Source organism: Lycorma delicatula, chromosome 1 (assembly GCF_047948215.1).
Source record: "Lycorma delicatula isolate Av1 chromosome 1, ASM4794821v1, whole genome shotgun sequence".
Classification (NCBI taxonomy): domain Eukaryota; kingdom Metazoa; phylum Arthropoda; class Insecta; order Hemiptera; family Fulgoridae; genus Lycorma; species Lycorma delicatula.
Window position 1 is genome coordinate 377562900 of NC_134455.1, and position 18285 is coordinate 377581184.

The window sequence follows — 18285 nt, forward strand, 5'->3', positions numbered from 1 at the left end:
TCTGACCCACTAGGTTGGTCTAGTGGTGAATGCGTCTTCCCAAATCAGCAGATTTGGAAGTTGAGAGTTCCAGCGTTCAAGTCCTAGTAAAGCCAGCTATTTTTACATGGACTTGAATACTAGATCGTGGATACCAGTGTTCTTTGGTGGTTGAGTTTCAATTAACCACACATCTCAGGTATGGTCGAACTGAGAATGTACAAGACTACACTTCATTCACACTCATACATATCATCCTCATTCATCCTCTGAAGAATTATCTAAACGGTAGTTACCGGAGGCTAAACAGGAAAAAGAAAGAAAGAAGGAAACGTACTATAAAACATTTTCATGTAAGCAGTTTTGAAAAATAAAAATAAAAAGTAAATATATCACTCTCTCAGACTTTTACTGGGAGTATCTAATTGAAAATATCTAATAGAAACCTAAAAAAACACTTTAAAGGTGAGTCTCTTTGTTTTCCAAAAATATTTAGTTCTTTTGTGTTTTTATAATTAGATTTTCAATTAGTTTTTTTAGCCGTTTTTCAGTAAAGGCCAAAATATGCCTTGGACATAAGATATAGCTTTTTTTTTTTGCAGATTAAAGTGAAATGGCATAATATAGAAGTGTTTTTTTAATATAGAAATGGCGTAATATAGAAGGCATTATTAATTGCCTTTTGGGTGATGATATTTGAAAAGATCAAAATGTTTTTGATCCAAACATAATTTAAAAAGCAGGACACATCAATAATGGAAAAAAGTGAAGCTAAGTTATGAAAATGAAGAATGTTGCAGCATATATTTCAGGTTATCTGAAATCATTGGTCAGTAATGTTCTTTGTTCCATAAGGATAAAAAAAAAATCAATCTTCCAAGAAATATTTTGGGCAAGAATGGAAGATGGGGAAGAATTGCTCCAGATAAGCCTCGAGCTTATCTCTAAGTTTTCCTTGTATTGCAGTTCCTCTGAGTGTGGACCATCCTTTTTTTTAGAAAGGACTTCCTTAAAAAAGAGTCGTTTTTAGAAGTCCCTTACTTCCACCCACCTCTTTCCCTATTACTGGTTCTGGATGAAAGATCTAACATAGCTATATTTAAGGAATGCTTGATATGAGTTTTGTGTCCTTGATGTTATCTGGTGGGGAAGTTGCCTGTGTTTCAATTTGGACTTTCTAACAAATAAAATACAATAAGACAATTTGACCATGTAAATTAGATGATAAAGGAGTGACAAGAAAATTACTTTTACAAGAGATGACAGAAATGAAACCACTGAATAAACCGAAAAATGACAAATAGTTAGGTAATGAAGAATATAGGTCACTTCTGTATTTTTTTAACAGAAGTGAGAAGATGAAGAAGAGAATGACAAAGGAAAAAAGGATAAAATTTATCATCCAAGTCGTGAATTTGGTTAAAGGACAGAAAATGTCCATTAGCAATTTAGATTAATTAGTATTTTTAAGGAGCATCTGCTCTCAAAATGAAATTAAATCATGCAGTAGGAAATCAGATGAAACCAGAACTTAAACGTACGATCTACAGAACAATTAACTAAGTGACTACAATAACTCTATAAGAGAAAATAAGATAACTATATCTATATAAAATAACTACAAGAAAATTGAAATAACTACAAAAAACACTACTCATATAACAATAAAAAACTAATTCCCAAGTTCTAAACAATTACGTCTTACGCATCCAAATAATGGACTTTCAGAAATAGAAATGATTCTAATAAAAGTTTCAATTTCAAATAAAAAAATAACTTACCTGTTCTTCAATACGAACTACATCCAGGTTCTCTTTTAACAGTGCAATTGATTCAGAATAACTCAATTCCATTTTACCACCAAAATCCTCACGGTCTTCTGGATCTATACTAAACTGAATTGGCAGCAACTCATGATTAGAATCAGTCAAAGGGATAGCTGAAGCTAATGATACTGTAGAAAGAAATATAAAAACGTTAAACAAATAAAACCTCAAATATTATACGATTTAAGTTTAAATTATGTTACAGGGCGTGATCAGAGGCAGTTGCTCCGACTGGCTGCTTTGTAATCTGTGCTTTTTTATCTTTCCTTTCCCTTTACAATGATATTAACCTTTAAAGAACAAACCTCAATCAATACATTAAGTAAATCATAATTTTCTGTCCTTCATAAATTGTTTTAAAGTTGATAATTTCAAACAATTACAAGTGAATAAAGATTAATAATTTCCAGTTTAACTAGATGAAATACTGAGTATATTATTGTAGGATATTTTCTTTTTCTATGTCCCCAACTGTCACAGTCAGAGGTTATCGACACATTATGAAAATACAGATAGGCTGAAATAAAATAAAATAATTTATCTGTCAGACATGTTTATATGCTAATTCTTCTAACATGATTCATCATTAGATGGTATCATATCAAGAAGACAGTTAAAATATATATAGTGGAGTGGTAGCATCTCAGCCTTTCATCTGGAGGTCCTGGGTTTGAATCCTGGTCAGGCATGGCATTTTTCATATGTTACAAATTTCCATTCTTATAGGGCAAAATGACCAATGCAATCAATGCCCGTTATCTCCAAAAAAATAAAGCTTTTATCTTTAAATAAACTTATTAATATCCCAAAAGATTATTATTATTATAATAACTAAACCAACAGATTATTATTATTATGTTTGTTTTAGACACCCTAGGCTATGGATAAAATCAATACTCATTGACTGCATTTAAATTAGTGCACACCAAAACCAAATTTGGTAAGTTACATAGAGTGTTCTTAAGTTATGTGTATACTGTGATTATTATTTATTAATAAGTTAGTAAACTTTTACAACTACAATTAACTTAAATCTTAATACTCCGATAATCTTTATGATGCTAAACATTTCTGATGACAAAACATCTGTCTCAAAATGCAATGAAATAATCAATATGAAGACTATTAAATCTTATAAATTATTTTTTCACATGATACATGTTATTACTAAACATCAAAATGTCAACTGGTGTTGAGAAACTGATGCATCTTTCTGGGGAGTTTCTCAGGTGATAGTTATTTGTAATTGTTTTGTGTACCACTGCAATTATATTGTAGGGTTTTTGCTGCATTCCTTCATCTGAAATAGGTAATGAGATTACTTCCTACTGCTATTAGGATAGCAATTATGTCTGATTATACTTCCCTTTGATTATTGTAATGCTGTATTATTTATAACTATTTTATGGAGGAATTAAGCTGCAGATGGTATTAATGCTAATTAATTATTAGTACATCACTGTGTTTTTCAAATATTCTAAGTGATGAATTCATTACATAATTTTTTCAGTATAAAAGTTTAGTATTTCCTAAATTTTAGTTGACTGACTTACCTTATCAGTTTGAGCTGTATGTTTCTAGAACTCCCTTCCTAAATATACCATTTATTATTTAAGTTTATACGAGAGCAGGAGGTTTTTAACCATTAATTAATTACAATTATGATGAAATAAAATTGAGAATTCCTTTCAACTTCCCTAACATATTTTATTTTTATTTATTTAATGTTTACGTTTGATTTTTTCTTTTAAAGTTTTATGCTGTCTGTTATAATGCTTTAATTACGCTTTCCTGTTTAGATAACTTTTTATTTATTTTTATGATTAAACAGGTACACTATTTAATTCCACAGGCATTTGAGAACAAAGAAAAAAGTAAAAATCAAGCAATCAATGACTTTATTTTTCCTTGGATAGGCCCATAAGAATTACATCAAAACCTTGTCTCCATGTGTCATGATTATATACTTTAGTACCCAATAAGATAGCTATTTCTTTAATGAGAAATAGAATACCAACTCTGTCCAAGGACTCTTCAATGTAGATATTACTCTTCTACTAACAATTAAACTATGACTCAGATGTCTGAGTAAAGTCAAGCACAATATTTTTCTAAAAAATGCAAATCTAAATTTACAAATTTTTCAAAGGAATATATATTTAACAAATTTAATTCTTTTATTCATCTCCATTAATTTTATATTAAATTCCTTTCAGCATGCCAACAACAATTAAAAAGACACTGTTCTTTCTACTTTAAATTATTCTTTATCAGTTGCACAATACAGAAGTGTGAGTAAAAATAAGGCTCATATGAAAAGGGCAGCTCATAGTGGCCAGCAGTTTAATAGAGGAAAGTAATCAAGTCAAGTGAGCCTATTGTTAAATTAAGAAAGTCAAATAAGCATTCACATGCAGCAAAGTTTAGATGAGCTAGCATTCAGAAATCAGGTAATAAGTCTGTATATAAAATTTAATAATTAAACTGATTTTTAATTTTACCAAAAAGAAAAATAATGCTATAAGTTAAGAATGAAATAAAATGGATTTTAATTACAGAAATCAATACACTGGATTAATATAAGAACAAGATTAGAATGACTTTATAGTTTAATGATGTTGATGTGACAAAAAAATAATCATAAAAGAGGAAGATAACAGACTATTACCAAACAATATTTAGGTAGCTACTTAAAAAATGATGATCAGTTATTTACATCTCAAAAATGACACATTGTAAACATACAATACCAGGTGCCTGTGTTTCCATGGCGACAAGTGCTGAGAAATGACCTCCATCATATGCTAATAATAAAGGAGAGCGATGACATTCAGATGCTGAACACTCTAGTGGCAAGTATATACCTCCAAATGGGATCGGTGCCAGAGCTTCACCATTCATGTCCTGTAACCAAAAACTGATAAATTTTACGTTACATTTCAACTCAATTTTCTGCTACGCAATTATTAGTACATTACAGTTCAAACAGAAATCTTGAGCTCAATTTTCCTAACTAATAATTACTACTAAGTATCCTTGTATCAAATTTATTATTTTTTTTTGCTTTACGTATATCTATAGTCGATACACCATACCCCTTAACAGAGTTTTACTATTTTTTGTTACTCAGAATGGAATATGTCAAAGTTAGTGTATATATAACATGTACAAATAACTAATAAGACAAATAACGTGGTTCTCCTCCAGTAGAGTAAAATGAAATACACTTTAGAGATTAGTAAAAATTCATTCAAATGTAATATGCGTTAAATAATTTATAATTATAAGATATGATTGTAAAGAAATGATTTATTTATAGCTCCAGCCGATAGCTGTCTAATGCTATTTTTAACACATTATGTTTTATTCACAGTAAACAATACAGTTTGGTAATAAATACACTAGTATTAAAAAAGAATCATGTTCTTAATGAAGATGAAAATAATAAAAAGGAGAAACTTTTTAACATGAAGTTTGATAACATGAAATGGTATAAAATAATAATATATACATTATTTAAAGAAATAGTAAAAAAATTAGGGGTGGAACAAATAAAAAACAGGAATAATAGGCAGAAATAACTGAATTTTTGTGACTGTCTCACAAATCTGTTTTATCTTCAAAACTGATTCACAATTGTTATTTTCCAATGTAACTACTGCAAGACAAAATGGAAATAAGCCTGTTAGCCTGCTCTAATGATACTTGTGTAGAAATAGCCATTAAATCTTTTTCCAAAAAAGCTCTGAACTCTTCTAAAATAGGAGTAAAACAAAACTTGATATTAATTATAATATGGACATAATATAACAAAATTCTGAAATATTTGCTTTTAAAATAGTTAAGCGAAAACAAAAACAGAAATTAATAAAATAGTTTATACAACTTTCAGTTTTGATCACACAATTATCACAACTAAAATTAAATTTTTAATAAAAGGAGAAATTAATTAGAATCTAAAAAGCATAGATTTATTATTATTATTTACTAAAATTTGGAATGCAAGCATTGGAAAAGGCAAGAAAGGAAATATAGTGGGTGAATACGGGCTGGGCAAAAGGAATGAAAGAGGGGACCGACTTATAATTTTGTACAAAGTATAATTTAATAGTTGCCAACACCCAGTTTAAAAATCATAATAGAAGAATATACAATTGGAAAAAGACAGGCGATAATGCAAGGTATCAGATAGATTAGATCATGGTTAGGCAAAGATTTAAAAATCAACTTGTTGACTGCAAAACTTACCCTGGAGCAGAAATTGATAGCGACCATAATTTAGTGATAATGAAATGTAGATTGGGGTTTAAAAACCTGAAGAAAAGGTGTCAGATGAATCGGTGGAATTTAGAGAAGCTTGAGGAAGAGGAGGTAAAGAACATTTTTGAGGAGGGCATCGCAAGAGGTCTGAGTAAAAAAGATAAGGAAGAAAATGTAGAAGAATGGGAGAATGTTAAAAAGGAAATCCATCAGTAGAAGCGAACTTAGGCGAAACAAAGAAAACTGGTAGAAAACCTTGGGTTTCAGACGACACATTGCAGCTGATGGATGAACGTAGAAAATATAAGAATGCTAGTGATGAAGAAAGTAAAAGAAACTATCGACAATTAAGAAATACTATAAACTGGAAGTGGAAACTAGTGAAAGAAGAGTGAATTAAAGACGAAGCATACAGGAAAGTTAAGGAAAATTTCTGGGTACATAAATTAAAATCCAATAATGTGTTAAACAAAGATGGTACACAGATTTATAATACGAAAGGTAAAGCTGATAGGTGGGTGGAATATATTGAAGAGTTATACGAAGGAAATGAATTAGAAAATGGTGTTATAGTGGAAGAAGAGGAAGTTGAAGAGGATGAAATGGGAGAAACAATACTGAAATCTGAATTTAAGAGAGCATTAAAAGATCTGAATGGCAGAAAGGCTCCTGGAATAGACGAAATACCTGTGAGTTACTGCGTAGTGCAGGTCAGGAAGCGATTGATAGATTATACAAACTGGTTTCTAATATTTATGAAAGAGGGGAAGTTCCGTCAGACTTCAAAAAAAGTGTTATAGCCATGACACCAAAGAAAGCAGGAGCAGATAAATGTGAAGAATACAGAACAATTAGTTTAATTAGTCATGCATCAAAAATCTTAACTAGAATTCTATACAGAAGAATTGAGAGGAGAGTGGAAGAAATGATCAGAGAAGACCAATTTGCTTTCAGAGAAAGTATAAGGACAAGAGAAGCAATTTAAGCCTCAGGTTAATAGTAGAAGGAAGATTAAAGAAAAACAAACCAACATACTTTGCATTTATAGACCTAGAAAAGGCATTCGATAAAGTAGACTGGAATAAAATGTTCAGCATTTAAAAAAAATTAGGGTTCAAATACAGAGATAGAAGAACAATTGCTAACATGTACAGGAACCAAACAGCAACAGTAACAATTGAAGAACATAAGAAAGAAGCCGTAATAAGAAAGGTAGTCCGAAAAGGATGTTTCCTATCTCCTCCGTTACTTTTTAATCTTTACATGGAACTAGCAGTTAATGATGTTAAAGAACAATTTAGATTCGGAGTAACAGTACAAGGTGAAAAGATAAAGATGCTACGATTTGCTGATGATATAGTAATTCTAGCTGAGAGTAAAAAGGATTTAGAAGAAACAATGAATGGCATGGATGAAGTCCTACGCAAGAACTACCGCATGAAAATAAACAAGAACAAAATGAAAGTAATGAAATGTAGTAGAAATAACAAAGATGGACCACTGAATGTGAAAATAGGAGGAGAAAAGATTATGGAGGTAGAAGAATTTTGTTATTTCAGAAGTAGAATTACTAAAGATGGACAAAGCAGGAGCGATATAAAATGCCAAATAGCACAGGCGAAACGAGCCTTCAGTCAGAAATATAATTTGTTTACATCAAAAATTAATTTAAATGTCAGGAAAATATTTTTGAAAGTATATGTTTGGAGTGTCGCTTTATATGGAAGTGAAACTTGGACGATCGGAGTATCTGAGAAGAAAAGATTAGAAGCTTTTGAAATGCGGTGCTATAGGAGAATGATAAAAATGAGATGGGTGGATAAAGTGACAAATGAAGAGGTGTTGCGACAAATAGATGAAGAAAAAAGCATTTGGAAAAATATAGCTAAATGAAGAGACAGACTTATAGGCCACATATTAAGGCATCCTGGAATAGTCGCTTTAATATTGGAGGGATAGGTAGAAGGAAAAAATTGTGTAGGCAGGCCACGTTTGGAATATGTAAAACAAATTGTTAGGAATGTAGGATATAGGGGGTATACCGAAATGAAACGACTAGCACTAGATAGGGAATCTTGGAGAGCTGCATCAAACCAGTCAAATGACTGAAGACAAAAAAAAAAAAATTGTTTAATTTATTGTGGAATTCAATATTTTAAAAGCTGCATAATTATATTCCCAACATTATTTATCAACTATCAAGGGTTTTATTCATGAATCTCTGAAAAAAACTTTTAAGACAAATGTTGGAAAAAATCGTATAAATGATTAATTTCAGATATATTCAGGCCAAAGTACTTAAGACTGAGATTTACATTAGCAAAAATCTTTCTGATTCTTACTTCAATTTATGACATCCACATAAAAATATATTTAGAGCTTCTTGAGATATTCATGGACAAAAAACTTCTAAATATAATGGATGAAACAAGAACTTAATTCTTTGAAGTTGTTTATTAAAGTAAATTATTAATTAGAAAGTAATTTAAGTGAATTTAACTTAATCCAAACATTATTATGAACAAAAACTAACTTTTAAGTTATCGATCAGAAAAGGTAATTCCATTAAGATGTAATTCCATTTGGATATGTCGAAATGTTAAATAGTTTTGTGAACGGTAAGTAATCTACTTACTCCCCTTAAATGCTACAGAAATATTGATGTACAATATATATCATTCATACTATTTATATCCATCTAACACCACAATGCTTGAAACAATCTTTTATACAAGATAACAAATTTCTTGGAGTAAGGAAAACACTTCCCCATGTTAAAATATATAATACAATAAGCACTGTTCCTATTCAACCACAAATACAATAAAAAATGTATTACAATTAAAATGCAAGTTTTAAGTTTCAGCGGTATTGTTGTTTTTGAAAAACTCTGTGTGAAAAACATAATACACCTTAATTCTGGAAACAGCAATTATTTATTTTGTGATGCTTCTTGTTTAACAGGTTGTTGTCACAAAATCTGAAATATATTACATTTAATACTGTAATTTTAGTCTTACTTTGGCATAAAGAGTGATTTAGTTGTTCATATATTGGTTTTATGCAGCATTAGATAATACAATGAGACTACCACGGTTTTTGCATGGAGATCATTTTGTGTTAAGGTCTGCATCAGACTATCCTAATAGTTAATAAAAAATTATCTGAATTTGATAATACTGTTCATTTTAGAAATTGAGATTTCTCAACCGTACATATTATATCTGATGTATTTTATGCCATAATTTGTTTTAATTTGATTTTTATCTTCAAAACTAAATATTTTACATTTTATTTCATAAAAAATTTGTCTTGAAAAGTAGGGATATTAATTTTGGGAGCCTACAAGATTGGAGAAAATTTATGATATTAAATTTTGTTGGTGGTAACTATTTCATACGATTTACGATAGTTTATCTTAAAAATCAGAATAAGGTACATTTCACATCTCACAAAAAATATTTAACATTAAGACCTATAGCAGTGTTTTATAGGAAAAATAGCTGTAACTATCTTTTTGTTTTTTTTACTGCTCAAAATTGCAGGTGAATCCACTTGTCAAACGAGAAAATTGGTTGAGTTTAATTGTTGTCATGCGAGAAATTCTGATAGAAAATTTAATTGTTGTGAATTTACTTCTCTTGGGGATGAATTTTTCCTTGTAAATTTTCTATAATTTCAATAAATAATATTCATAAATTTGGGAAAATATTCATATATTATAGTCATATAATTTTCATATATCCTTTTGAAAATTTAAATCTCCATGTACATAATTTGAATAATTCTTCCTTTTTGTACTTTTTAATAAATTTAAAATGGAACCAATTTCTTACCCTTAGCTTCCAAGTAAGATACTGTAAAGTGAAACTGTATCCAATGTTGCTGAAACCTATGGATAACCATCATTATCTATAGTGTATTAGTTAGTGTCAGCAGATGACCATTATTGTACAGGCTCATATAAATTTGTTGTTTACTTTAAAATGAATATAGTTTGTCTAATAAATTCTTTTATTGTTCACAATCCTTCAGTAAGTTATTCTCTGAATATGTTGATGATACATTTCTAGGTCTCTTAAGAGCTAAACAAATTTACAAAAAATTAAAAAACCTTACACAATTATCAATTAATATTTGCCATTTTTCAGCAGTGTTGAAAAGAAGTAACTGTACTAATATAATTACTGGGAATCAGAAATTAAACATAGTTTAGACTGTTGGCATTTTAGTGTAAATAACCTACCTAATGGAAATATACAGAAATTTTTCTTTTCAAAAATTTGTAAAGATTTTTAAAATGATAATCTTTTCAGATTAATTTATATAATTACATTCATGGAGAAATTAATTCAGGTTTTGGAATGGTTGAACTACAATTATGCAATAGTGAATTTATTTAGTATACTTAATATAATATTTTGTAGAGGGAAGCTATTCTCAACGGTTACTTTTTGTAATCTAATTAAGCCTTTAGACTTTACAGCAAGTTATGAGTTTAATTCTTGGAAAAGAGATTCAACATAATTTTTTAAAAGATACAATTCATTTAATAACATGTTTTTTAAACACAGCCCAAGCAGTATTTTATAAAAAAGGGTCAACATGTTAAAAATAGTAACTACAGTAAACCAAGGTTTAGTTATTTGTTTTGCCATTATAAACTGAAGGTTAATCAAGAAACATCAAATTTAATGTTATTAATTTTAAGATAAATAATAACTATCTTTCTAACCCAAGAGATAATAAATTTTAGGTATTTAATTAACCCACTTTTAAGTTGGATTCCCGATACATAATTTATTGTTAAACGTTAATATCAGCACTTCATTTATTCACTTTGCAGCTTAGGGGAAAAAGTTAAAATATTTTTAAAAATGCATATTTTATCTTTTCACCCACATGTGAAAAACAGTTTTGGCATTCAAAGGAAAGCTATTTGAGCACTAGCATCATTCTATCGTAAGGCTGAATATAAGGCAAATACCAGCGAATTGAAGATGCTTAAGCTTCCTTATACTTACATACAACAATAAATCCATTATGCTTACAGTAACTAGAAAGCATTGCAGTTACCATTGATGTACGCAGTTACTCAAAAGTCCTGGTTAAGTAACTACACACTGAACCAGGAGTAAGCAAATTAAGTGGTGCTTAACTTGCTTTGAAATAAGTACAACAGATTACAAAGTTAATAAAATGTCATTAATTACTAGGTCATTAAATTTTATAACAAAATATATATATCATATAATTACAATTATATATTATAATGTTATGTATATAATTACATTTACAAAAAAAAAACTTTTGCTGCTTAAGAGCATATGCAGAAATTGCAGTTATTACTGAGTAAACTTATTTATAATTATGTGCCACATATAGTGATGTATATTGCTGACAGTACTATTAGTACAGGCTTAGAAAAGATTGTTATTCTAATAACACCTGAAAAAATGACAAGGTCATGGTAAATATCTTCACAGCAAAAATTAATATACAACTTTATTGCATAATTATTTTCTAAAAAAAAAAAAAAAAGGAAAAGATCTGAAAGGGATATATATATATATATATATATATATATATATATATATATATATTGCTGTTATATGTATATATATCTGTGCTGTTAGTGTGTATATATATATACACACTAACAGCATAGCAAGTAAAATTTTAGCAGATGATGAAAGTTTACTGGAAAGGTAGGCTAAATTTCATTCACTTTATTAGAATAAAATGAGCACACTTTGATATTAAGACATTTCAGAGCCAGAAACTGGATATATGAAAATAAAATTTGATAGCATACGTAGATGCAGGCACAGAAATTGTAAAAACTCCTAATCATGGCTACACCACTAATATTGTCATTACTCTTTTTGAAACTAGTAACCAACTAGTGAACAATAAAGCTACCCCACGAACATCCACTTAAATGAAGATGATATGTATGACATGTAAACAATGTCTAGTCTTGTACACTCAGGCGTAACATTCCTGTGACATATGGTTTATTGAACCCCAACAATCAAAGTCTATAGGTATCCATGGTTTAGATTTTAATTATCAATAAAAGCAACTAAATTTTACTAGGATTTGAACTTTACAACCTTTTGACTTCAAAAATCAGCTGTTACAGCAGTGTTACTTAACTGCCTATTTGCAACTCAACAAATATTAGTAACAAAATATATATATACATATATATATACCAACCTTTGTGAAACTGATTATAAAAGCAAATGTACTATCTTTTGTACTATATTACTATCTCTTTTCTCTTACACTGTACATTGTATTTTCATTTTTCAAATTTCTTCTTAATTTAACTGAAACACATTTACTTTTTATTTTTTTTTATGTATTGTATTACCCATTAAATATAGAATCACACAACCTTTTTTAAATTACCCTTTTCAATTATCCAGATTTGGCCTTGAAATGTCCATCTGGATAATTGGTGTGCCACTGTATACAAAATCTAACACTTACCACTTCATTTTCAACTTTTAAATTTTCTGGTTTAACTAAGTTAAACTCTTCAATTGTTAGAGATATTTTTTGATTATTCATAATTTCAAGCAGTTCCTCCTCTTTCAGTTGTACTGAATCTATTTTCTGTAATAAAAAACAATAAATAAATGCTTCAAAGTAAATATGTTTATGATTTATTGTAAAATTTAAAAAAAAAAAATAAATTGTATATGTAATTCGCTTATCATACACAAACAGCGCAGCAACAGTTAAATTCTTATTATTAGGTGACTTTACTGTGCCAGGTTTTGTATGGAAAACCTAAGAAATGTTTCTTTTGCTAAATGTTGTCATACAAATCTAAATATTAAAAATGCTGTTACTCACCTTTCAAATGGGTGTTGAAAACAATACCACCTTACAACATGATGTTGTTTTCTACAAATTGTAAGCTTCTGCAATCAAACCAGTCAAATGACTGAAGACAAAAAAGAAAGTACTAAAAATCTATTATTTCTTTAGACAGAAATTTCTTAACGGTAGCTAGTTGCATCATTGCCTAAGAAGTATGGTTGGGAGTAAAACAAATCTGACACTCATCCTGCCAAGTTCAAATGAAATTGGCACTCTTAGGTCAATAGCACAATAAATGAACTTAACTGTTAAGGTTATTTCCCCATTCTACTGAGAACTTTTGTTCCGTCTGGGATAAAACTGGTTTGTAACAAGAATAGCATGAAAGATTGGGACATCAAAATATGATATATGTGTAATCATTTCTGAAGGACTGTGAAATTAAAGTTCAGTCTGTGTTTGCATGGGGTAAATGAAATTTACAGTCTCACATTTTAAATGTGATTATACAAGTTTCTGAACAACTTTCCTTTTGTGGAAAACGATTTTACAACGAAGTAAAATGAATTTACATGACTAGTTAAAGCTCACGCTACTAATTATCAATATAAAAAACTAAAACTTAAATTCTATTGATATATATTAGAATAGCATAACATTACTTACTTAGTCAGATAAACAAAGTAAACACCAACAAGTACACAATAATAAAATTAGAACATCTACTACAGATCTTCCTAACAACGCTTTTCCCACAATTTTATCAGTGATGCCAACACATACAAATGTATACTTTAATACATACGATATCTGGATATAATCTCGGGAAAAAAATATATACATACGTATAATATTGCACATTATACTTATTAAATAATTTCTCATTCACGGAAAAGTTAAGTGGTTTAATGTAAAAATAAAAATTGTACTGAAATTTTCATAAAATTCTTAGAAGCGATTGTAATTTATTAAAATAAAAAAAAATAATCCGTCACTTAATAATAATAATAATAAAGTTCTCATAAACTTGTTTGGAGTTGTTTATTGGTCCCAGACATCTTGAAACATGAACATCTTTGTACGCACAACGATGACAAAATACAGAATCCATCACCCTAAATCCGAAGTGAAACGTCTGTGTATCTCTTAAAGAAGATGATAGAGCCCTCCTACGTTAGGGAATCTTCGGCCATGTCGGAGTTCCAAGTAGTAAAGAAGTCCATGCGGAAGAGGAAACCAGCGCCGGTACCGTCGACTAGCTCCTCAGAGGACGAGGTAAGCGAAGCGATGGATACAGGGGCATCCACCCAGGTGCGGTCCTCTCCTGTAGTAGAGGCATTTAAAAATTCAAAGGGCAGACCTGGTAGTTCTGCCCTGCTGTTGAAGCTAGTCCAGGAGGACCTGGACTACTTGGTAGAGACTTTCTTTCGCTTCCCGGCGAGGTCAGCTCGGGTGCGAGGAAGACAATTCTCCCCCGGCTAGGTAAGCTGAGGGAAGCTTTTGCGGCGGTAAGCGAGGGTTTCGAGGCCTTGGCCTCCAAGCCCCAAGAGGTCAAGGCTCCCAAGGTGGTTGTTCAGGCCCCAGCGTAGCGCCTACGGTGAGGTCCTGAAGACCAAACGAGAGGCCAGCAAAGCGGTAAAGAAGCCGGAGGTAGTTTTTGTTAACAAGGCGGAGGGCTCCAAGACCACGAGTCAGGAATTGAAGCGCGATTTCCGGGAAGCCCTTTGTGGCGACCGGAATCGGTTTAGGATTCGAGATATACGGGAGACCAGCAAGGGTTTAGTCGTCGTTGCGGATAACAAGGAGACGGTCCAAGTCATCAAGGACTCTCCAGCGGTGCAGAAGCTTGAGGTTAAGGTGGACCCCAAGCGATTGAGAAAGCCCCGAGTAATTATATATGACATCGAGCGGGGTCTCTCTGATGAGGAAGTTCTGTCTCTCATTCGAGAGCAGAATACTGATTTGGATGCGGCCACGTTCAAAGAGCAGTGTAGGTTAGTCTTTAAGACTAATCTTAGCAAGACGCTTCTTGCACAGGCGGGCGGATTGGCCCAAGTTTTCCAACATTCTTGCGGCCAGGTTGCGGGTGTTCACTCGCACCCTGGACGAGGTCCCTCTAGATAACCTGGCAGAGAATTTCTCTTCTGCGGTGGTTGAAGCCGCAGAACTTCCCCCGTAGGACGGGTCGAGAGAGAGTAGCTGGTTGGTGGTCTCGGGACTTGACTGCGATAAAGCAGGCCGTGGGCCGACTCAGGAGAGCCGCACAGCGTGCGCGTGATGCTAACCGGCGCGAGGCCCTGTTTGCGGAGTATCGTCAGAAAAGGAACGAGTATTTTCATAGAATTAGGACTTCTAAGCGAGATTCCTGGCGCTATTTTGTTCAGGAGCAAGGGAATAAAGACCCTTGGGGTGTTTTTTATCGTGTACTTGGTCACAAACGTAAAAAGGAGAGTCTTCTGTCGGTCTCTCGACCCAAGACGGCGTTGTAGTTGAAAAAGATCTTGTTTTATCTCTTCTGATGCACGATCTGCTCCCCGATGATACCGAGGTTGGTGAGACCTCGTATTACCGGAGAGTTCGAGCGGCGGTTGTAAATTTCAATACGGACTGAGGCGGAGGTCCGCCAGGTAATCTGTAGCCTTGCTACAGAAATAAAGCCCCCGGATATGATGGTATCACGGTGGAGCTCCTTGTTCGCACCCTGCCTGTAATTCTTGGCCCGTTGACTAGGGTGTTCAATAGGTGTTTATCTGCCGGGTATTTCCCGGCTTGCTGGAAGCGTGAAATTTTGAAGCTGTTGTTAAAAGGTGGCGACAAGGACCCCACCGTTAGTTCTTCTTACCGACCTCTGACGCTCTTACCAGTTGTTGGAAAAATTTTCGAGAAGGTACTTTACCTCCGCATTAATAGTAGGCTCACTTTGAATCACATGCTGATGGACGACCAGTATGGCTTTAGACCCGGTAAGAGTACAGAGGATGCGATTATTAGGGTCCTGGATCTGGCTTCAGGCAGTTAGTGCAAGTATGTACTCGGTGTCTTCTTGCATATATCCGGGGCATTTAATAACTTGTGGTGGCCCTCTGCCTTGTTTCCATTGCAGAAGCGTGGTTGCACGCAGGAAGAAATTAGGACTCTCTCGAGTTATTTCAGCGAAAGAACTGAAGAAAGTTCGAAGTAAGTTAGAAAGTAAGTAAGTTAGTAAGTAAGAAAGTTCCTACTTGCGAACAGAAAGTTCGCAAGTAGGAAAGACCCTGTCAAAAGGATGTCCACAGGGCAGTGTATTAGGTCCACTCGTCTGGACCATCGAGTTTGACTCTCTCAAGCGGCTGCGCTTGCCCGGTGGCTGTCGCGTCGTGGCTTATGCCGACGATGGGCTGCTGCTGGTTGAGGGTAGTTCGCGTGCTGAGATCGAGCTCAGAGCGGCGCAGGCATGTAGGGTTTTGCGGTTGTGGAGTCTTCAGCATAAGATGGTTTTCAGTGCGGAGAAAACCACTATGATGTTTTTGAAGGGCCGTCTAGCTGCAACTCGCCATCCGCGGGTTGTGATGGACGGTCGTTCAATTAGGTATGTCACCCTTCAGAATATCTGGGTGTTAACCTTGATGAGAGGCTTCTCTTCAAGGAGCACATTCAGTATGTGGCGAAGAAGGAAGTTGATGCTTTCTTCGGCGTCCGTAGAGTGGTCCATCCCGATTGGGGGTTGAATTTCCGTACCATGCGGATTCTTTATAAAGGCGTTTGTGAGGCCATTATGTTGTCGCTGCGCCCGTCTGGGCTCATCGTTTGCGGTAGCAATGTTATAGGGACATTCTATTACGAGCCCAGCGTCTTCTTTTGTTAGCGGTTGTCGGTGGTTACAGGACTGTCTCGCGAGAGGCAGTAACTGTGATCGCGGGCATCAAACCTATAGATATTTCGGCTACCGAACGTAGCCAGCGATTTGTTGCAAAGAAGGGTGGAGGCCTTCTTACTGCTGGGCGTATGCGTGAGATCGAAGACCAAGGTTTCGACTCTTGGCAAGATAGGTGGAATACTTCTTTGACAGGTCGTTATACGCATGGTATATTTCCCAATGTTAGAGAGTTGCGAGCGGTTAGCTGGGTATCCCCCAATCGGCATACCACTCAGTTCCTCTCAGGACATGGTGCCTTTAGGGATAAATTGGCAAAGTTTAGGTTGGTTGATTCCGGCTTCTGTCCGGACTGTAGGGTCGATGGCACCGTGGACCATGTCCTTCACATATGTCCCCGGTACGAAGCTGAACGTACCAGAGTTGCTAGGGAACTCGAGAGAGTAAACTGTATTTTGGATCTACGAGTCAACTGGAGGACTCGTAGTGAGTGGACAGTAGTTGCTGGCTTCCTTCGCTTCCTCGCCCTGAGTAGGGCTGCCGAAGGGATTTAGTAGGTGATAGGAACCTGGGTGGCTAGGGACCGCCTGGGCAGTTGACTGGCCGAAGGTAGGCGCTTAAGGCAGCGTGCCTCGGTTAGATGTATTGGTGGCATGTATTTAATCACGCTGTCGGCGGAGTTGCGGCCGTTGTCGGCGGGCGGGATTATTCTTGCCCGGTGGGTGCGGTCGCGCTCCGACGGGGGCATTAATGAGCTAATGACACTGTCGGCGGGGCTTCTCTGGGTACTGCTTTGGTGGTATGCATGGGAGTCTTGGCGGCGGTCTGCGAAAGATGATGAATGTCACGCGGGACTCCGTGATGACGCTGTGCGGGAGTAGGCGTTAATTCTCCTCTCCCGGGCAGACCGGAGCGGAGTCAGATAGAAACTCATTTTGAGTATTAAGCGGGTTCTTAAGGGAGCTAGGTCTAATTTTCGATGTATAAAACTTTAGTGGGAAAGTTTGTTGTTGAGGTTATTAGTACCGATCTGAGACATTCAGAAAATGGCTCTTTAATAGTTAGGTCTAGGCGCGGGGTCTTCGTTTCGCGGTTAGGCTTCTAGCTTAGTTCCTGAGGGCGACGTGGAAGCTGCAGGTGTCCGTTGTCTTCATTCTGAAGGCATAAACACGAAAAACTATCTCGGGGTGAACTTTACCGATGCAGATGTCCCTCGGGGCACCTGCATCGGTGGCATCTCTGCGGGGCCTGGACTGAAAGCTGTGGTGCGCAATCAGTTTGAGGGCGAGAAGATGTCCTCCGTTAAAGCCACAACTGGCTAGGAACGGAGGGGGTGGTGCAGCGACCGGACACGCTACGAGGTGGGATCTTTTCCCCTCGTGGGGGGGGGGGGGGAATCGAGAGGTGATAACAGCAACTTGATTGATTAATCAAAATTTGAAGAAGTGGATAGAAAAGGTTGGCCTGGATCCTCAAAACAAAATTACAAAAGATCGGTAATTCTGGAGAAGTGTAGGATTGTACAGACTGTGT

General features: G+C 34.3%; 1 protein-coding gene across 1 annotated transcript; it reads right to left on the reverse strand.

The window, feature by feature from the left end:
* Positions 1–1078: 1078 nt before the first annotated feature.
* Positions 1079–12644, reverse strand: LOC142317962 (uncharacterized). Its single transcript, XM_075354494.1, has 4 exons — positions 12564–12644; positions 4556–4709; positions 1761–1933; positions 1079–1156 (listed from the first exon to the last, which is right to left on the reverse strand). Exons 1-4 carry the CDS (start codon positions 12642–12644, stop codon positions 1079–1081), a joined length of 486 nt encoding a protein of 161 aa, XP_075210609.1.
* Between the last annotated feature and the right edge of the window lie 5641 nt (positions 12645–18285).